This window comes from Pleurodeles waltl, chromosome 3_1 (assembly GCF_031143425.1).
Source record: "Pleurodeles waltl isolate 20211129_DDA chromosome 3_1, aPleWal1.hap1.20221129, whole genome shotgun sequence".
Classification (NCBI taxonomy): domain Eukaryota; kingdom Metazoa; phylum Chordata; class Amphibia; order Caudata; family Salamandridae; genus Pleurodeles; species Pleurodeles waltl.
Window position 1 is genome coordinate 162,634,202 of NC_090440.1, and position 22,798 is coordinate 162,656,999.

Genomic DNA, 22,798 nt, shown 5'->3' on the forward strand with positions numbered 1-22,798 from the left:
TCTAAACTGTGTATGTAGTACTGTTAAACCACCTAGGCGTGGATCATGTTTCTGTGCACTACCAGGGCAGGTGGGAAGAGTGGAGAGGGATAACTGGAGCGATGCAGAAGAGCAGTGAATTTGGTGATTTTTTTTTTTCTCTTCCTTATAGAGAGAGGAGGAAAAATATTCGCAGTGCTCCCAAGAGAAACACTTTGTATTGTGAAACCCCTGTTCTATGTATTGCTTTTTCAAATCAAGATATACATAGAAAATCAAGAAATACATCGTTTAAAAAAAAAATTCTGAGTGCAGTGAGGAAACCCGAGCCTTCCATCTCCATTTATTCAATGTTTTTGACTATTTTGTATACATTAGGCATAAAACTGCTTGGTGTATTTTTGTTCCTCTTTGCAGGTGTCGCAGTTAGTTAACTGCACATCTCTACTTATTGCCCATCCTGCAGGGCCATAGTCCTAAAAACCTCTGAGGGGAAGCATCATTCTAATGATATAACGTTCCAATAATCCACCCAGGATTTGTAAAGCATAGCAAATCACCTGTGAGAGTCTCAAGGTGCTGAATTGTAGGCCCGGGGAGATTAAGGGGGTCATTCTGACTAAGTTCCCCCAACAGAATACCGCAGCGCGGTCAAAAGACCGCCGCGGTAATTCTGAGTTTCCCGCTGGGCCGGCGGGCGACTGCCAGCGGGAAACCCCCTTCCACGAGGATGCCGGCTCCGAATGGAGCCGGCGGAGTGGAAAGGGTGCGACGGGTGCAGTTGCACCCGTCGCGATTTTCAGTGTCTGCTATGCAGACACTGAAAATCTTTGTGGGGCCCCCAGGGGCCCCACGACACCCGTTCCCGCCAGCAAGGTTCTGGAGGTCAAAACTGCCAGAACCTGGCTGGCGGGAAGGGGGTCGGAATCCCCATGGCGGCGCTGCCTGCAGCGCCGCCATGGAGGATTCCTCAGGCCAGGGGAAAACCGGCGGGAAACCGCCGGTTTCCCTTTTCTGACCGCGGCTTTACCGCCGCGGTCAGAATTGGCCTGGATGCACCGCCAGCCTGTTGGCGGTGCATCCGCGGTCCCCCAGGGTCGGAATTACCCCCTAAGTGACTTGCCCATAATCACAGGATGTTGAGCCAACTCCGAGACTCGAACCTGGTTTCTCCTGCTCTGAAGTCAGCACCTCTGGCCATTACGCCATACTTTCTCACTTGGCAGAGAAGCTCTTTCTGAGGTTTGTAGAGTGTATCTGTTACATGTGGGTGTGCCATATACGATTGACACTGATATTTCAAGGGGCCTTGCACAAAGCTCTTCTCAAAGTGACATCTTAAAGATTTTTGGAGCCTCACGCATGGCACATTTTAGGATCCCCTGTTCGCACCTACTTTAAATGTATTGCTTATTTTAAGCTAGTCAAGCCATACAATATTGGTTTATGCTTTAGCCCTTCAGAAACCCAGTAGATAAAATTACTAAAAGTGTTTATAATACATGTCCCAGAAAGCGCATCTCTTCCCAAGTGCCATACTAGTCACAGTGTCATGCATAGCCCTCTCTGCATCATCCAGCAGCAAATAGAAAGTACATTGAATGCGCAGGTCGATGAGCACTGATGCGCCTGCACCGAGGAGAGCGCCTGGTCTTCTTGAAGTGACGTAATGCAAGGGGGCGGATACGTCTCTGGGACGAGCCAGGAGAGGTAGAAAGAGAGGCAGTAGAGGAAGGTAGAAGTGAAAAGAGGTATAGAGGGGTAAGCAAGGGAGGGTGAGCAAGAGAAGGAAAGAACAGAAAGGTCACCTAGATAAAGATTAGACAGAAAAGTAGAGCGATGAGGTAGGGATAGGTAGAGAGAAACAAGACGTTGCGATAGGTAAAGAGTAGAGTCTTCTTACTGTCCCCATCACTTTAACGGGGGACCCCTTGGAAGATGGAGGGGACCCTGGGCAGTTGCCCACTTTGCCCATGCTTTGAAACAAATTTCTCCAAGTCTGATAGGCACTCGTTTTAGGTTTGTCTATTTGTAAATCACATATTTGGTTGTGAAAATGAGAAACTGATTATTATAAAAATCTTCTGCAGTACTTGGTAACCTCTTCACAAGTTTCGGATTTCAGTGTGTACTTCAGCTTCTCCTCACTGCAGTGGATTCTGTGCTAGGCATAAAAACCTCACAAGCCCTACTAACCTGTGCTTTGAACTGTAGAAATGTATGTGGACCAGCAGATTTTTGCACTAGTGTTACTACACTGGCGTCTTAGTGTGCCTTTTTTATATTGTTCTTCTACAGTGTAAAGCTCTAATTCAGAATCAGGGGTTGAAATGGTCTGAAAACTGAATGGCACAATCTGCAATTTGTTGTTGGTTCAAATGCAGAGTATCCCATAAGATTTTGGAGCTCCAAAAGCATCTCAGTCCAAGGATATATAGAGTATTTTAAATATTCGTTTAATTTTCTTCATAGTGCGCTAAACAAATGAGGTCAGAGTTTGTTGTAAAAAAAAAAAAGCAAATATTTCCAGCTGTTTCGTATACTACCGTCATTTCCCATTTACAGCCACCCCGGTATACACTCTAAATAGAACAGTGGCAAGTGAAGGTGACGGAGTGGGATATCTGCCCATACTTGGCAGCCAGTCTCTGTCCTCCATACTATAAATGACCCCAGGGTTATTTTAGTTCACATATCATAGTAGATATCAATTCCACAACACTGTGATATATAAAACCAAGAATTGTTAGTTGCATTAAGAGGAAAGTAAATTAAAGTTTAAGGAACTTGAATTTGAGCTTGGACGTAGTTTCCACGAGGGACTGTTTGGAGCTCCAAAGAATCTTATGGTGTGAGCTCCTTACGGTGTGAGCTCCAGAGAATCTTACGTTGTGAGCTCCAGAGAATCTTATGGTGTGAGCTCATGTGAGCTCCAGAGAATCTTACGGTGTGAGCTCCAGAGAATCTTACGGTGTGAGCTCCAGAGAATCTTACGGTGTGAGCTCCAGAGAATCTTACGGTGTGAGCTCCAGAGAATCTTACGGTGTGAGCTCCAGAGAATCTTACGGTGTGAGCTCCAGATAATCTTACGGTGTGAGCTCCAGATAATCTTACGGTGTGAGCTCTAGAAAATCTTTCGGTGTGAGCTCCAGGGAATCTTACGGTGTGAGCTCCAGGGAATCTTACGGTGTGAGCTCCAGGGAATCTTACGGTGTGAGCTCTAGGGAATCTTACGGTGTGAGCTCCAGGGAATCTTATGATGTGAGCTCCTTACGGTGTGAGCTCCAGAGAATCTTACGATGTGAGCTCCAGAGAATCTTATGGTGTGAGCTCATGTGAGCTCCAGAGAATCTTACGGTGTGAGCTCCAGAGAATCTTACGGTGTGAGCTCCAGAGAATCTTACGGTGTGAGCTCCAGAGAATCTTACGGTGTGAGCTCCAGAGAATCTTACGGTGTGAGCTCCAGAGAATCTTACGGTGTGAGCTCCAGAGAATCTTACGGTGTGAGCTCCAGAGAATCTTACGGTGTGAGCTCCAGAGAATCTTACGGTGTGAGCTCCAGAGAATCTTACGGTGTGAGCTCCAGAGAATCTTACGGTGTGAGCTCCAGAGAATCTTACGGTGTGAGCTCCAGAGAATCTTACGGTGTGAGCTCCAGAGAATCTTACGGTGTGAGCTCCAGAGAATCTTCTGGTGTGAGCTCCAGAGAATCATATGGTATGCTCCAGGAGGAGTCGGTAGTCTTGCTAACCCTAGGAAAGCTGCTATATATAGGGTGTGAATCTCCACATTAGCATCTAAAAATTAACAAGGTTGGACCAACTCCAGTCTCCCTTAGAATCTGTAGAATATGAAAGACAAAACCCATGAGATGGCAGAGCTGGCGGTATGCCAGAGGTTTATTTAGTTATATTAATACACGCCTACACTTAGCACTGGCTTTGATTGGTTGTCGTGCAAGGACATTCTTCTAATCTGTTACGCGAGAAAAACAAAAACAATACATTGTAACAAAATGAAAATGTAAATTTTCAATTTTTTCGTGGAACTAGGCCTCAATTTCTTGGAAATATGCCTCATTAGACCCTCCCTCAAGTTCCCCCATCCCAGGAATCTCAACGGTAATGCTCGGATTTCTCTGTCCCAGTCCGGCCTGTGTCTGTAGATGAATCCTTTGGCAGAGACGTTTTTAGTACCGTAGTACCAGTTAAATGTGTAGCTTAGGGTGTATGGTTCATATACTGTACTTAAGAAAGGCAGTACAAGGGGCACCCACCTATTGTCCCATAATTGAACAATAATATAAGGCTGTCAGATTAGCACAAATTGGATCAGTCCCTTTCATTTGAAAATGGTTTGAACTAATAGCTCCGTTGTGTCCATTGCTCTTGCTGCAGAGTTTGCTGATAAACTGGGCCCACAGACGTATATCAGGGTTACGGGAAACAGGTACAGAAAACCCCAACCTCTGCTCTACACTGTCCCAATATTTCAGACAATGAGCTGTCCTACATTTGCATCTGCAACATTAATTTAGTCATGCCCTTTGTTTAGAGGCAAAGACACTGCGGATCATTGTCATGTTGGTGGAGTGCGTATGCAGGTACACACTAGGCAGCGACACTAGCTCGCTACTGTTTTATTGCATCCATAATGTAAGAGGCCTATTGTTTCTACCAGCGCAGAGCACACTAATTTGCTGATGCTTGCAGCGGTATAACACACTTCTGTCTGGTGAGCATACACTGAAATGTTGTTTGTGTTCCACATAATTCACATATGCAAACTTCTTACACAATATGTTAGGATTGGCCTTCCATCCTTTCCCAAATATGTCAAATTCTAACCAAGGATTTCTGCCTTGACCATTAATGATGGTTGGTTCAAGGATTTTAGTCACTCACAGTGAGGTGCCAGTTTGCTACCCGCTTCCTTGGCAAATGGATCATTTGTGCTGCTGCTAGAAGCAGTCTGCTTCCAGCACCCTTAATAACCACACTGTATCTCTTTGTGTAGGACAGTCCTTCATGGTACATCCTCTCAATCCTCACAGCTGTGGACACACCTCTGGCTCATCCTGCACCTAGATCCTTTAACCACTGCGCATGTCAGCTGAAGGTGTGAGGGTGGAACTTTTTTTATGGCAAAACTGAGTGTCTCACTGGTCCCTTATCCTATGATGGCTCCCACCAGTTGCAGTACAAGACCAAACTCTCTGCTTACAGAAATCTTCAGATGAAGGGGCATCAGTGCCAGTCTTGTAATACCACTAAGTACACCCTTCCTGAGATCCCGGTCAATTGGAAGACCTCACAGAAAGTGATGTTTTGGGGTAAACATACTGATCATCAACAACGGTTCAGGAGCTACACATAGCCTCTTTTAATTGGTCCTAAGTGTGCACTTGCACTGAGGCTGGCATGCAGTTGATTATTTCTTTTTTTTATTATTTGTGTAACGGAATGCACAGATTCTTCTAAGAGTGACTTGTAAGGGAACAGTATTGTATCTAGTGACTTAACACTTAGCCTTTCCTGAACTTAACCGTATGGCTTAAACTCCGCTCCCTCTCAAAAAGGACATAATTTCAAGGTTCAGCAGAGGCACAGTTCATCCCACAAAAGGCTGGATTCCTGGCGATGGAGCTCAGATCACCTGAGACTCGACTATGTAAAATGTTTGTGTGCAGGACTGCCATCGATACTTTACAACAGCTCCAAAAAATCCAAATTCTACTACAAAGTTAATCTATAGTTTTGGTAAATCTGTTAGCGTATCTGATACTGATCATGTTGTACAATAAATGGTCTATCCTGTATCAAATTAAATTCTTTATCGTGGCTTCTTTTGTGAAGGGATTTGTAAGGTGCACTTGAGTGTGGGCCGCTCCCATGCCAAAAGGAAGAGATGGCACCAAGAAATAGGTTCGTACATGGACCTAAAACATTAATCAAGCGTTAAACCCTGAAACCTGCTGTGAAGAGAAACTCGTGCAGTCTGCCTGGAATATACCAAATACTTGTATTCAATAATTTCAGTATCTTTACCTGTTTCTTGATAGATAGCTTGGCCCAGTTGGTTTCAACATTCCAGCAGGCATGTGTGCAGAACTATTAAGAGTGGCCGCGACCGGTTCGTTTCCTCTGTGTTTATTTAGAAGGAAGATGGGGAGCAGACCGTTTTAGGACGGCAAGTCTTTACTCATAAGCTAGTCCTTTTAACAGTGTGTACTCATGACAACTTCCTGTTTGTGTCTCTTACTTAGTAACAACTCTTTTGCAATGTCCTGCTGAGTCTGCGGGGGTTCTGTTGTGGGAGCATTACTGGGTTCATTATGTTCCAGACATTGAAATCACAAGGTCCTGCCTCAGAAGGTTTCTGGTTGAACCCTGCAGGTGTAAATCCCCAGCAGTATATAAAATTACACAAGCCTACTTGCATGCTTTGTGTTTTGGCCCAGTGGGTGTGGCCGATCAGGTGCAGTAATGTGAACGACATGTTCTGTTTTATTTGGTGCCAAACACTTCATGGCATGGACAGGTGCACTTCTTGTTGTTTTAGATCTTGGTTTAATCAGCTACTCAGTTTTGGACTGTCTCTGAAAATTCTTTCAAAATGTTTGTTTATGATGTTGCATTATTCAGGGAGGGGCGTCACCAACCTGAATCTTAGGGTTGCCTTCTTTGGAAGAGCCCCATAAGAACAACTTCACTCGGCCTGTTAAATTTCAGCCTGAAGATTAAAAAATGTCTGCGAGTTCAGAAATGGTATTCCCTTATGAGGTGAACTACAGAGCACAATACCGGGTTTCTAACATGGTTCTCGTCAGTGGCGGCTGCTTCTTGTTTGAAGTAGTGGGGCAATCAGGAATGCCCTTAGGCCCAACCCCAAAACTCTCAAACGTGGTCAGTTATAAACAGTGTATATAATGGGTCACAATTAAGAGCTCTAAAGTGAATGCTGAAGGCAGTGCGAATTTATCACACTGCCTGGCACAGTAAATTAAAAAAAGTAAACATACTTAACTACTCTGGTCCTTCCCTACTCTGGTCCTCTGTCCTGCAGTCTGGCAGTAAGGGGGTCCCCTCTTCAATCCCGGAGCTGCACTCGTGGTGCTCAGGCAGCATGAGAAAAGCACCAGGATTGGATGGAGCATGCTAGTTCGTGCCTTCAGGCCCTTGGGGGCCTGTGCTTGCTCCCCGCCCAGCTGTCTAAGACAGCTCGGATGGAGAGGTGTAAAGTGCGCATGTTAGGCTGGCCATCGCAAGACTGCCGGCCAAAGTGACATGTTCACTTTAAACTGGAATGCCCGCCACTCCTACTCCCCTGCTGCCAGTCAGCAGTGATGGCCCCGCCCCATAACTTGACTCGGGCTGGCTGGCTGCACTGAAAAATAAAACCCCAATAAAATGGTTTAATTGCTGTTTTATTTTTCATTTTTGCTGCGTTGGCAGAAGGGGAGACGACGCTCCCCTGCCCTAAAGGAGGCACTGCTGATGGTTCTCATACACCCTGGTCTGGTTCCTTTACTCTACCAGCTATGGATTCCATTATCGTCCAGCTTTGAGAGGACCTTGTCTGCCCATTCGGGATAGGCGGTTCCCTTTTGGAGCAGGAACAAGACTTATGAACAAATGGCTGGTTCCTGTCTGAGTTGACATGGTCGGCAAAAAAAAAGATGGAATGGATAGCGGACCACAATAATGACCAGTGGCTAAGATTAATTCAAGCAATTTTCACATCACCTTTATTTTCCTTTGCTTAAGAAGTGGCTCTCTGAAACAGTCTGTCCACTATAGATTGTGGCAGATCCCTTTCTTGACAATCACACAGAGTACAGTGCACATGAACTGCATAGGAGTGAATAGTCTGTTTTATAAACACGAATCCCAACACTTCTTTTCTTTAAGAGCTACCACTAAGGCAGAGACTGATTTAAAACCCTGATTTTAAACTATTTGGCCCTGACTGAGCCAGATCACTGTTTTTGCTCAGAATAAAAATCATTCACAGAGGCTATAGAGATCAGTAAACTATGCTAGAGCCGCTTGTGGAATGAACCCAAGAAGAAGGGGACAAAGACCTCTATTGTACAGGCATCTACATCCAGAAACACTGTTAATTAAGTAAAGTAAATGCCATTTTGTTACTACACAGTCATATAGTCAGCAGTTATTAATCACCTTAACTTTTCAGGGGATCTTGTCAGGAGAGCGATTTAGAACAAGACAACGTTGTTTAGTAATGGTCTTCCTAGAAATTAAAAAGCAACTCCATTTTAATTTGAGTGCTCCCAACATTTTTTACACCCCACCCCCATTTAAAGGCCAATGAGCTAGCAATAATGTAGATTTTCGTAGTTATTTAGGAAGGAAAGTCTTAATTTTATTAAAGACACGGAGGTGAGTATTATGCTTTTCTTTTCTTGCTTAAATTTAATAGCAGATGTCAAGAACAACATACAAACTACAAATCCCAGAAGGTGAACGTTATAAGCCAATGGGAAAAGAAACGTAGTACATGAATGGTAACCAATCAGAACATCATACATGGTATTGTGACATCACTTGACTGCGAACAGCCCTCTGTGCTTGCCCGAGAAGCTAATAAGAATGAAATAACGGCAAAATAGACCGTAAAATAAGTAGAGCCATAATGAGAGAAAGAAGTTCATGACAAAAGTTAATAAATCCAGGAAACGATAATTTGTCTGGAAAAACTGGATAATTTGTCTAGAAAAGGAAACTTGAAGAAGGAGAAGCATTGCATTTGGAGTTGGCGAAATTGGCAGCAGAGTTATGAGGCAGGTTGAGCAGTAGCCGGAATTGCTGTCATGGTGGGAAAAAAAACTTAACAAGTTATTCATTGTGGTGGGGTAATACTCGCCTCTGTGTCTTTAATAAAATTAAGACTTTCCTTCATAAATAACTAGGGAAATTTACATTTTATGTCAAGACCGGAAACTCCTATAATGTTTGTTTCAAGCAAATTAATCACAGTTGTAGAGGCACTATCAACAGGTTTATAATAAAATACTCTAAACACGTTGTCATTAGACCAATCAGCTGATCTAAGAATGTCCTCCAAACGGGGACCAGCCCATAATGCTTTGGAAGCCATAGCTCCTCTGGAAGAATGTGTCCTAAATATGGAAGTATCAATACCAGCTTGCGACATGATCCATTTTACCCAACGAACCAAAGTAGGGGAAGACACTCGTTTGTAGGGTTTTCTAAAGGAGATAAGAAGTTGAGACACTGAGGACGTTCTTAGATCAGCCGTTTTCTGTTCATAAATCTTTAAAAATTGTGCAACACACAGTTTGGGACGATCAGCAAAATAAGGGTAAAAAACCAAAGTGAAGTTGGTTTTGGTACGTCGAACCACTGTGAACAAAACCCCTGTTGGAGTAAATTGACGAGAAGAAACGTTTAAGGCTCCAACATCGGACAGTCTTTTAATAGAAATGAGGCACAGCAACATTGTTAATTTTGCAGATAGTATTTTGAGAGAGAGAATAGAATTATCGGGCCACGACAAAAACAGATTTAAAACAATGTTTACATCTCACAATTGACTGTATTTAGGAAGAGGAGGATTAGAGAATTTTACTTACTTCAAAAGCCGGCAGACAAGAGGATGTTCTCCCACTGGTTTTCCATTGATGTAGGGATGATTAGAAGAAATTGATGACCTGTAAAGGTTGATATTACGATAAGATTTACCTTTGCTAGCTTCTTCCGCTAGGAAGTTTATAATAAAGACTACATCTGCTGAAAGGGGATTCATGTATTTTCCCAAACACCAGCTGTGCAATAAAGACCAAGCTGACTTGTAAGCTTTTGTAGTTCCCGGGGCCCAGGATTGTTTGATATATTCTGAAGCCTCTGACTAAATGAATGGGAAAGGTTGAGGATTCCTGAAATTTTCTAAACAGAATGGATAAGAAGATTGTCTAAAATTAGATTGTGAGGATGTTTCAGATGGTCCAACAGAAGGTTTGGAAATGAAGGAAGAACAAAGAGAAAGTCTATGGACAGTTCCAGAAAGGTTGGAAACCATACCTGGGATTGCCAGAACTGAGCTATGAGTACCAGGGTAGTTTGTTGCCGTCTCACCTGAGTGAGTAATCTGCTGATCATGAGGAAAGGAAGAAAGGCGTAATTCAGAGAAGTTGACCAATCCTGTTAAAAGACATCTGAGGCTAATGCCAACGGATCTGGGCGCTAGCTGTAAGTTGAGGAAGTTGGGAGCGGAGTCGAGAAGCGAAAAGATCTATTATCAAAGGACCCCACTTGTTCTGAATTGACTGGAAGATTGAGGGATGAAGTTTCCAATCGCTTGCGTCTCGAAGATGACGAGAGTGCCAATCCACTACAGAATTGAGATCGCCTGGAATATACTCCGCATGAACCGAAATTTTGTTTGAAAGGCAAAATTCCCCAAAGCCTTTTGCTAGTTTTGCTAAGGATTTGTACCTCCTAAGTGGTTTCTATACCTTACCGCTGAAATGTTATCCATTTTGAGAAGAATAGCACAGCATACCCTGTCTTTTGCGAGGCTTCTGATTGCAAAGGAGCTGGCAAGAATCTCTAAACAATTTATATGCAATCTGGACCCCTCTATTGACCATGTACTTCCAGTCGATTTTGAACCACAGCAGGCCCCCCCCAGCCTGTGCGGCTTGCAACTGATTCTAATACAAGATCTGGGGCTGATGCAAAGATAGTTCTGCCGTTCCAGGCATCTAAATGGTCTATCCACGACTGAAGTTCTACTAGAGAGTCCTGATCTAGGGAAATAGGGTCTGAATACATAAGACCTTTTCATAAATGTTGGATCTTTAGTCTTTGCAGTGCCCGGTAATGCAGAGGGCCTGGGAAGATGGCTTGGATAGAGGAGGAGAGAAGACCTACTAATCGAGTTAGCGATCTTAGAGAAATCAAAGAACTGCGCAGAATTTGAAGAATTACTGATTTTATGGATTTTACTTTTGCCAATGGGAGATGAAGAGTGGCAGATAGGGAATTTTTCTTGAAACCCAAGAATTCTGTTTGGTGGGTTGGAGACAAAGAGGATTTCTCTTTGTTGACTATGAACCCTAGGTCTGATAAGAGTGAGCATGTTAGGGAAATGTGAGATTAAAGGGAAAGAGGACTCTGGTGCATTATAAGAATATTGTCTACATAGATTATAAGTCTGACTCCTTGAGCTCTGAGAAGAGCTACCACTGGTTTCATTATTTGTTGAAGCACCACAGGGCTGAAGAGAGACGGAAGGGAGGTAAAGTGGAAGAATTGGTTTAACCAGTGAAATTGTGGGAATTTCCTGTAATCTGAATGTATAGGAATGGTGCAATATGCATCTTGCAAATCCAAACGAACCATCCAGTCGTTTTGGAGCAGAGTATCTCTGAGATGAAGAATTGTTTCCATTTTGAAATGTTGATAGACTACAAAGTGATTGAAGTGATTGAAGTGTTTGAGGTTGATTACTGGACACATTTTTTTTTTTTTCTTCTGAACTAGGGAGAGGGAACTGGTGAAACCTGATGAGTCGGGTTGACAAAGGGCAATTGCTTGTTTTTGGAGAAGGGACTGTACTTCTAAGGAAATAAGATTGAATATTTCTGTTGAAAAACGTGGAGGAACGGAAGGCTGAAAAGGTTTTGAGTAAAGCTCGATATGATAACCTTGTACTGTGTCTAACACCCAAGAATCTGCAGTGATTGACAGCCATTTTGGAAGAAAGAAATGAAGACGACCCCGACAGGAGGAAGGCCAGAAAGTAGACTCACCTGTTTGGTTAGCATATCTGGAGCCTTTACACCTCTGGAACGAAAACCTCTGCCTCTTTGTTTATAGAATTGAGGCTTATGTTCTTGGTAAGAGGCGTTGAAGAATCCTCTGGAACCTTGGTTGTTGTAGTTGCAGCCAGCAAAGCGGTTCCTGCCTCTGCCAGCCCTGGCAAAAACCAGTTGAGAAAACATTTTCTTCAGAGACTGTTGGGCTTTGTCTAATGAAGCAAAGGTAGACACGTATTTGCTCAGCTCTTTGATGAAAGAGTCACCGAAAAGAAGTCCATCTGCTTTGACAGCAGGATCCACTGTCGCCAAATTCACCAATTTCGGGTCTAGTTTAAGAAGGAGTCCTTTTCTGCGTTCGTATGTTAAAGCTGAGTTAGCGTTGTCTAGTAGTAGACAAAAAGCTTGTTGGACCCAAAGTGAAAGCTCTTCAGAGTCAATAGCTCAATCTTCTAGCCTAGCAGCCTCAGCTAGGTCAAAAATGCAGGTAAGTGGGCCAACCACATCTAATAGTTTGTCCTGACATGAGGACCATGCCTTGTCCACACCCTTGGGAGGATCCTTGCCAAATTTAGTAAAAAAGATCAGGAGAGCTGGATCGATGGAAGGGGTAATTGTGATCTTATTAGGGAGAGAAGGACGTGGGCATTAGCTTGGCTCTAGTTTGCTTGTCCAGAGGAGAACGTAGTCTGGATGCTACATATTCCCCAACATGATCTGCAGGAAGCCACTCTGTGAAGTTCGGGTGGTGAATATGACTGGGATCAAACATAGGGATTCCATCAGAATCTGCAACAGTCTTAGGTTTGGAAACATCTTGTGTAGATTTTTTAGGTTTTTTTTTGTTGGGGGAGGAGATAACGAATCTCCGTTGTCCTTGTCAGATAGGTCATTATCTGAAACCATATCCGCCAAATCGTTGTCCGTGTCTGAAATGGAGGAGATTATGATATGGGATGTGATGTGTTTGGACTTTGATTTGCATTTTATAGACGATTGATCTTTGTCCTGAATATTACACTCCTTAGAAGAAGGCCTGTGAGGAACCAACTTCTCTGACTTGTGTGAGGAAACTTCACTAACCAATAGCGCCAATTTTTTTTGTTTTTTGGGGAAGTATTGGCTGAAGGGGGCTTTCTGCTTTCCCCCGTAGACTGAGCCACAATCATCTTTGACTCCATGTTCATAACAGGGTTTTCTAGGCTTTTTGACAATTTGTCCATGGAGGCAGCTACTGCCTTCTGAACCAAGGCTTGAATAAAATTATTCAACTCCTCTTTAATGTTATTCTCCTCATCCAGGGCATCCTGCATCAAAGGAGAGCTATCTATGTCCATGACAGAAGGAGAAAACCGAAAAAACTAAATTGTGAAAAAATATTCTACAAGTAAGGGGTTAATTCTTGAGGGAAAGAACTGTGAAGAGGCAAACTCCACCTATGGGCGGTAACAAGAGAGCAGAAGGGAAGACATGGGTGTTTCAGGGCATGTCTGGGCGTGGCAAGGAAGACCTCACTAACAGGACAGAAGCAAGGCGAGGCTCGGGGAGGCGGATATAGAAATACCCCTTTTCCGCAGAAGTCAGGCACAGGAGACACGAAGAAAGGCAGCGATGGAGATGTGGTTCACTCGTTCCTCAGAAGCAAATTAAGATGGCGACCGCTATCTGAGGAACGGTTAAAACGCACAAAACCGTTACACAATTGGAGTTCGAGCACGAGAGGCAGCACTGGCAAGCAGTGCGGCAACATGCAGGCTAAAGATAAGGTAAACAGACACCGGAAAGCACGTGGCGCTTATTACAAAAACGTTATTAAAACAGTAAAACTAGAAAATAAAAGCATTCAATTAATTAATTATGAGGAGAAAACGGAAGAAGCACTTAACTTGACTGCGAGCAGCAAGAAAAGAGGGCTGTTTGCAGTCAAGTGATGTCACAATACCATGTATAATGTTCTGATTGGTTATCATTCATGTACTACCTTTCTTTTCCCATTGGCTTATAACATGCGCCTTCTAGGATTTGTAGTTTGTATGTTGTTCTTGACTGCTGCTATTAAATTTAAGCAAGAAAAAAAAAAGCATAATAGGAGCATCCGGTCTTGACATAAAATTGCTATTATTATTATAAATACTATTGTCACTGGGTAAAATATCTCCAAGATCTTTCTCCCACCTTTAAGGTCTGGTGAAAAGCATCCTTTGACTTCCAGTGACTCTTCCGCCTGACAATAGAAGAGGTTCCATCTCATGTGAAGTGAAACTTAATATTCAAGTGTTAACAACCGAAAAATTACTTCTGATGGGGCTGGATTATACAGGACAAAAACAGGCTAATGCATAGGCATACAGGCATCAATAACATTGGGAAGGATGAACCCAGGGTCAGCATAGACAAAGGTTTAGCAAAGGTGGCAGAAGAATAGAGCGCTTTTACAGTCAGCTTTGCAGTCATGCAACATACACACACACATCATATTGCATGCCTGCATAAACTGATCAGAAGCCACTCATTGTAAAAAACACATAGTTAAGATATCTTTCTAAAAACATAAATTAGCAGTTATGTTTTTAGATAAAAGGTAATTCTAGCCACCACCAAGTCCTTAGCAGCAATATGTCTTTGCCGTGTTACTGACACAAGGTTCACCGTAGTGAAAAGTTGTTTTAGGCCTGTACCTCAGGTTGCATAGACAAAGGCAAGGATTCAAAACTTAGGTGCTTAGAATTTGACGGCACAGAATATCCGCTTAAAAGTGTCAGATGCCCCATCCTTGCATTTAGAGTGAAATCAGTGTTCTGCTAAAGTTTGACAAAAAGGTGCAATGGAACATCTGACATTTTTTGGCAGATAAAATAAGGCCACATCCAGTTTCAAAGGCTCAGTCAAGGTAAAAAGTCAGTGGATTAAAGTGTGTTTTCAGGAACATTTATAATAATGGGAATGATAACTCCAATATGATAACGTTTGGTATTAGTCATTAATATAGTTAGTGCTACTTTAATCATAACAATATTGTTCTAATTAGAAGGGAGAGCCTTTCAGACCTGTGCCTGATCAAAAAGGGAGTACTGAGTCTTTCCATATTTACACGTTTACACCTTATGCCCTCTCTAACATGAGTAGTGTCAACTGTCCTATAACATCAGAGGCATCCACTTTCCTGTATCATCAGATGCAGCACCTCTCCTGTAACCTTAAGAGGCATCGCCTTTCCAGTTACCTTAAGAGGCATCGCCTTTCCAGTTACCTTAAGAGGCATCGCCTTTCCAGTTACCTTAAGAGGCATCGCCTTTCCAGTTACCTTAAGAGGCATCGCCTTTCCAGTTACCTTAAGAGGCATCGCCTTTCCAGTTACCTTCAGAGACATCGTCTTTCCTTGAGAAGCTGGCCTGGCTTGTAGTGGGTACCAGAGGTACTTACACCTTATACCAGGTCCAGTGATCCACCTTAGTGAAATGTAGGCAGTGTCTAGCAGCTTAGGCTGTCTAGGGGTAGCTGTAGCAGAGCAGCCAAGGCTGAACTAGGAGACATGCAAAGCTCTTGCAATACCACTATAGTCACACAGTACTGTTACACAAGAAAGGCAATACTTAGTGTTACCAAAAATAAAGGTACTTTATTTTAGTGACACAAGGCCAAAAATATCTTAGAGGCAATACTCCTTCTGGAGGTAAGTATTATACACAATATATACACTAGTAACCAAAATCAGGTAAGTAAACAGTCATAGAATAGTGCAAACAGTGAAAAACACAATAGGTTGCATTGGGCCTGGGGGCAACACAAGCCATATACTAAAATATTGGAATGTGAATGTCTGTTTCCCCCCTAGGCAAGTGTAGTGTGTAGAGGGGAGCTCAGAGTGTAGGAAAACACCAAAGGTAAGTAAATTACCCCACCCCAGAGCCCAGGAAAAGTGGAGTAAAGAACAGCTAGTTTCCTCAGAACACATTAGGAGTCTTGGTAAAGGATCATGCAAAGACCAAGCAAGACTGCAAGAAACCAACAATGGATTCCTGGACCTGAAGACCTGTGGAGAGAGGAGACCAAGTCCAGAAGTCGATGAAGAGTCCAGGAAGAACAGGAGCCCCTGCTAACCTGGTTGAAGGTCCAAAAGTGGATTCTCTGGTTGGATGAAGAAGTCAGAAATGCACCAAAGAAGACAGCTGCGGGTTCCTGCTTGGTGCAATAGATGTCCCACGTTGAGTCATTGGATGCAGGCTGGTTTTCGTTGTTGGATTCCGCCAACAAGCCTTGGCTCATGCAAATGTGGTGGTTGGTGGGAAAAGGTGATACCTGGGCCCAGGAGGGACCTGGGTGCCTCAACTGAGACTGAGAAGGCAGAAGGGGCTCTCAGCACTTTAGAGAGCCCCTCAGAAGACCAGGCAGCACCCACAGGAGTCCCAGAACATGGGGACAAAGGAGTTGAAGAATGCGGTTGCCGCAGTACTACACAAAGTGATCCCACACCACTGGAGAACAACTCAGAGAGTTGAACGTTGCAGCATAGAGTGCTGGGGACCTGGGCTACGCTGTGCACGAAGGACTTTTGGAAGAAGTGCACAGACGCCCAAGGAGCTGCAGAGCACGCGGTGCACAGGGGTACTGTCTTCCTCGGGGAGGCAAGCCCTTACCGCCACCAAATTTGGAAAGCTGGACCTTTGGACAGTCAGGATCACTTCGGTCCACCACCTGTGTTCCAAGGATCAGGCTCGTCGACAGGAGAGGAGACCCAGAGTACCGGTTGTTATAGAGAGGTGCCTGCTGAAGCGGGGAAGTGAATCCATCACTCCACTGGAGATTCCTTCGGTCCTTCTGGTACAGGATGAAGACAGGTAGTCCTCAAAGCATGCACAACCTGGAAACTGTTGCAGTTGCAAGCTGGAGCTGAAGTTGCAGGGTCATAGTAGCCTTCTTGGATACTTTGTTGCAGTTACAGCGTTCCTGGAGCAGTCTGCGGTGGATCCGACAGTCAGAAGCTGAAGCTAAGGATGCAGAGGAGTCCTGGTGGAGTCCTGCAAAATGAATCTGAGGAAACACCCAGAGGAGAGACCCTTAATATCCCTGAGAGGGGGATTGGCCACCTAACCTCCTGATAGGAGGGGTCTCTGACGTCACCTGCTGGCACTGGCCTCTCAGATGCTCCCAGAGGGTCCCCACACCTTGGAATCCAAGATGGCTAATGCCAGAGACACTCTGGAGGAGCTCTGGGCACCACCCCTGGGGTGGTGATGGACAGGGGAGTGGTCACTCCCCTTTCCTTTGTCCAGCTTCGCGCCAGAGCAGGGACTGGGGGTCCCTGAACCGGTGTAGACTGGATTATGTAAGGAGGGCACCTTTGTGCCCCTCAAAGCATTTCCAGTGGCTCTGGGAGGATACCCCTCCCATGTCTGTTACACCTACTTCCAATGGAAGAGGGTGTAACACCCCTCTCTGAAAGGAAATGCATTGTTCTGCCTTCCTGGGATTGAGCTGCTCAATCCCCAGGAGGGCAAAAACCTGAATGTGAGGTGGTAGCAGCTGGGGCTGCAGTGGAAACCTCAGAGATCTGGTTTGGGAGTACTGGGGGTCCATGGTGGAACCCCCAGGGAGCATGGAATTGCCCCCCCAATCCCAGAATTGGATTGGGGGTACAATTTCTCAATCTTGGACACCTCACATGGCCATATTCAGGGTTACCATTGTGAAGCTACATATAAGTATTGACATATATGTAATGCACGCTTATAATGGTGTCCCCGCACTCACGAAGTCCAGGAAATTGGTTCTGGACAACCTGGGGCACCTCTGCTAGTGCAGGGGTGCCCTCACACACAGTAACTTTGCACCTAGCCTTCAAGGTCTGAAGGTTAGACATATAGGTGATTTATAAGTTACCTGGTGCAGTGAGAATGGCTGTGAAATAGCGCTTACACTATTTCAGTCAGGCTGCAATGGTAGGCCTGAAGAAGTGTTTGTATGAGCCCCTTATGGGTGGCAAAAGAAATGCTGCATCCCATAAGGATCTCCTGGAACCCCAATGCCCTGGGTACCGAGGTACCATATACTATGGGGGGTCGAGTATGCCAATTTGGAGTGGAATACTGGATTACCAGAGAGAGCATAAGCACTGGAGTTCTGGTTAGCAGGACTTCAGTGACACAATTCAGCATTCTGACAAAACAGTAAAACATACTGACATATAGGCCACAAACTATGAGCACTGGGGTCCTGACTAGCAGGATCCCAGTGAGACAGTACAAACAGGCCAAAAATGTGGCTAACCGTGCTAGAAGAAAGCCACCTTCCTACACTTTCCAGTTACCTTCAGAGGCATCGTCTTTCCAGTTACTTTCAGAGGCATGGTCTCTCCTGCAGTATGGGAGAAATTGGCTCCTCACCTAACACTGGGGACAAGACCTCACTAGTAGCATGTGAGGCACCAGCCATTGCATTAGCTATAGTTTTCATAGCAGTGGAAATCTCATGCAATGGTTGAATCCTATGTCTTTTATAGCTATCCGCAGTTTATTACAAAAGGTTTTTCCGACTGTTCTGGAAGTACCATGGTACTGCTGTTTGAACCCGGTTGTCCTATCATAGTTTTCTGCAAATTGCTATTGGATTTTCTAGACCTAGTTCACCCAGAACAAAGCAAATGACTGTTGTTTTCTGTCCACAGGACTGCACCTTCTTCACCCGCAAAGAAATTCTTCGGTGAGTTGAACATGCACTTTTCTCTTCTGTTGTGTTTGCTCAGTGAAACGTTTTTTAAGGTTGTCCTGTTGGTGTATTTTCAATTTGCGGCTTGTTTTTACAGTTTGTGTCACTGCCATGTCACAGTTTGTGTCACTGTCATCTGAAGAAGTGTTTGTGGAAGTATCCACGCTTTTTTCCATCCTAGGCCTTTGAGTTGGGTGTACTGGTAGTTACTGCAGGCCTCTAATAGTAAATAGAACAATAGTTTACCGATCCGTCTGATCACATGTTAAACAAGCATGCATACTTATTGCATGCCTGTGGTACACGTATAGTATTTATCACAGGTGCCATTTATCGCATTTGAGATTGAGCACATTAAAAATAACACGTAGCACAAAAAAAACCAATTATAAGTATTAGAGGTGACTGCAATTAGTGGGAAATACCACATATTGAGAGCAGGTGTTAAAAGTTCTTGAATGTATAGGGAATGAAGAAACTGCTGGAAAACATTATCAAACCACCTACCAACATCACTACAGCGTTCAAAACACTGTATGTGCACTATTTGAGCTGGAAAATTGAAATCAGACACCCTTACACATGGATCAGGCCTATATAGACAGCTCACACACAGGTTGGTTCACCCACATGTTTACAGCGTCCCACAGTACACCACAATCGATGCAACACTGCTAACCCACTACATCATGCTGTGCAGATCCATTCCCTGCTACAACAAGCCATGCAGCATGAGGCTGGGAACTAGGCCACCAAGCCATTACCTCAAAGGGCCAGCAACGCAGGAGGAGAGCCAGTCTTGACAGTGTGAGGCTGGAACCCCTAGGGTTTAGTCAACCTGAGACCCGAGAACCTACAAGGTCAATATTGACGCCATACAAAATAATTACATTATTATGCGTGCCCTGGAACATGCTTGCATCACTATAATTATTTGCAATAAGCACCACACAAAGTACAGAATGAATTGTTTCTGGCATTTCTGAGCCAACCTTCAGCAAAACACTCAACCAAGTGATGAGAGCTTTGCTGGCAGTGAGTTGGCAACATATACAATTCTCTATAGTCACCCACATTACCCATGCCTTCAATGGAAAGCATTCCATAATGTCAAGTGGTGTAGAGCATTAACTGCAGTTCAATACCCCTGGTAGACCACGTAGATGTGAAAAAGTGCACCACAGTCCTAAAATGCTCCACACCATCCATGTGCAAACGGTGCTTTATTCAGACCCAATGTATACTGAATTGCAGTGCTAGGTGTCCTGGGTTAGACCACAATACCTTGTACTGCAGATTAGCAATTTGGAAAGGTAATGGTGAAATATTACCCTCAAGGAACTTGGTTGCTTGGTGAGTATTATCCAGATCAACCCTTCTTCAACAAGAATGCGATGCATTATGACTGTTGTAGTCCAAATGTAAGAATGCAATTCATTATGACTGTTGTAGTCCAAACGTAATACATGCCTGCAGTATAATTCAAGACTTGTTAGCCTCTATAGGATGATAGATATGGATCAATATGAGTATGTGTAACACATTACATGAGTCACACTTCACGTTGATGATGATTCTCAGCCAAGTCTACTTTTTAACTGCATTTACTTTCAATGCAGCATGAGTGTTGCACTAGATCTACACCTATAAACATGTAACAGTTGTACTACTCACACCCCCGTAGGTAAATCTGGATATATCTTCATGCCTTGGCTGATAAAAATTCCAGATGTGGGGGCCGAGCCGCCACATTCTGTAATGGTAGCTGCCACAGTTTACTTTAAGTTGAAATTGTTGCAAGCCAATCAGAACGTTCCATATCCGCCGACCCAAAATGGGCTATGGTGGAAAAAGCTCCCTCATAAAGTGATTTCTGAATATTAGATAAGGCACAATATCATCCACGCTGAGCTAAAAAAAACAAAAAAAAACTGACCACACCTTTTGCCACTTTTTGGCAACGTCTTCTAGTTTGACATGGATGGCACTGGACTTATACTACACTTAAATGTTCTGTTAGAAAACAGACATTTGAGGTGAGCGGATTTAGAATGTTGATGGTGTTGTACAGTTCTCCATATAAAGAAGCTACCTTCCACCTAAAACTTTCGAAATACTCAGTATATATATGTGTATATATATGTATATATGTGTATATTTTATATATATATATATATATGTGTGTGTGTGTGTGTATATATATATATGTGTGTGTATATATATATATATATATATATATATATATATATATATATATATATATATATATATACACTCCAGTGACAACATAATCATATGACCGAAGGCCGCGTGGTTTACAAATGACTATAAGATGCAGGTCAAAGGATTTTTAAGTTTCATCAGAACTACGAGATGGAAATATTGGACCATGTTACACATGATCGTTGGTATTTTATAGGAGTTGGCTTACAAAAGTTTTTTTCTTCCAACAGAATATGATTATTGAAAATAGTAAGCTACTCAACCATGTTATTGGGGTGACTGCAGTAAAAAGCTCTATGTTTAATTTTCTAGTTAAGAACCTAGAATTTTGGGAACCATTGTTAGAAAAACGCTTTTTGTAGGTGGAAAGCAGAGATTGCTGAATCTGCCCTTTCAAGGTGCAGCTAACAATGGCCATGTCAAGGGACTAGAATGATCAGCGTCTTTTTAAAGATTTGTGGGGCCCCAGGCAACATATATTTTTGGGGGGGTCTGTGTTTGAAACAATCTTGAGTTTTATTATTAATTTTCTGTTAAATCAAGCCTGAATAGTAGCAAAAATAGATGAATTATAGTCACCCTATCAGAAACTGAGTCACTCAAAAGCAATTTAAATATGTCTTGCCTGAGGGTCAAACATCCTTAAAATGGCACTGATTAGAGAGAGCGACAGTTGGGTGTAGAGGTTAGGCATCAAAGGGGAAGAGGAAGAGAGGTTGAGATAGAAAAATAGAGGTGAAATTGAGGAAAACTTGACTTTCCTAGGAGGCCTCTCTGAGGGTGGGGTCCCACTTTGCCCATAACTTAAAACGTCTCTGAGAATGGTGTACGTAGGGTGCACTGGGCCTGATTTGTATCCCTAATCCCCCAACTGTTTTGAGCCATTAGTTTCTATTTCTTGTTAAAATATTGTACTTTCCGAGGCCCGCCCTTCACACTCATCTTGCTGTGAGGCAGATGTGTTGGCGTTTCCGTGCTGAGTGGTGATGCAGGCGGCTGTGTATGTGACTCTGCCTTCAGAGCTGACTCATCACAGAGGGTTAAATGGCTTCTGTTGCACAGTCTGATAATACCCAACATGCCTTGGTATTTATCCTCCGTTGTTGCGGCTTTTGTAAATCTAATTTTCCAGCAGACAAGTTTTTATTCCGGTAATAACATTTCTCTGCTAGGCTGCCGTCTGTTTCTCCTTCTCCCTTAAGACCGGTATAATCATTTCACATGTGCGCGGAGCCCAGCATGTAGGTGTTGATGCATGCCTGGCCTTTGCAATCAGGGCCAGAAATCCGAGAGGGGGAAAATGTTTACCATTGATCTGGGAGACAGATGCGAGTAGTTTTGCTGCAACTTCAGAGATAGTGTGCGGATGAGAGCCCTAGCAGGGTCTGCTCTGATGGCCAGGAAAGACCAATCATTGTCTGTGGCGCAGGATGTGAGGCGTGCGTTGTCTCGCTGACAGAGGAGACGGGGAAGGAAGAGTGAATACTTTGGGGGGGAGGGGGGGGGGGGGGGAGGAGGAGGGGGGCGCTTGTAATTGTGAAATTATACCCGCTGCCTCCTGTGATGCATCTGTCCTACCCAATCAGGTCGGCTTGGGATCTGATGAAAAGCGGCGGTGCTCCCCTCCCACTAGCATTCATGCCCGTGACGTTAATATTAAGGTGCCTCCCCCCCCTTTTAATGTGGGAGGTCTTAATTAAATGCCAGTACTGTTGTTTACGGCACTTGCGTAGCCCGGTGCCCCTGATGAACTATACAGTGTTGCATTCCAATGAAATATTTTTTTCCTCTTAATTGGGAGTGTGTTCAGCTTGTTTAGACATATTTTGAATATGTTTTTTAAATTGTGCATTGCGGGTTTGCCCATTCACGTGTTGTGAAAACATGAATGTGCCACAATGTCGACGGACTTCCTCCACAGAACCGCTGCTTATACCCGGAGGATTAAGCAAGAGCTGGCTTTAGGGTGGTGCGACTGGTGCAGTCGCACCTGTGCTGACCCTGGTGGGCGCTGTGTATAGAAATAACATGTGGCTTTGCAAGCACCTAGTACATAGTGTATTATGTGTTCAGCAGATTTCAGGCTAC

At 43.8% G+C, this 22,798-nt stretch overlaps 1 protein-coding gene across 1 annotated transcript in view; it reads left to right on the forward strand.

The window, feature by feature from the left end:
- The window catches only part of CIB2 (calcium and integrin binding family member 2), a 360,572-nt gene that overhangs the window by 82,042 nt on the left and 255,732 nt on the right, over window positions 1–22,798 (forward strand). Inside the window, exon 2 of the mRNA XM_069222054.1 lies at window positions 18,447–18,481. Coding sequence (XP_069078155.1) covers window positions 18,447–18,481 — 35 coding nt within the window. The remainder of the gene's footprint in view (window positions 1–18,446; window positions 18,482–22,798) is intronic.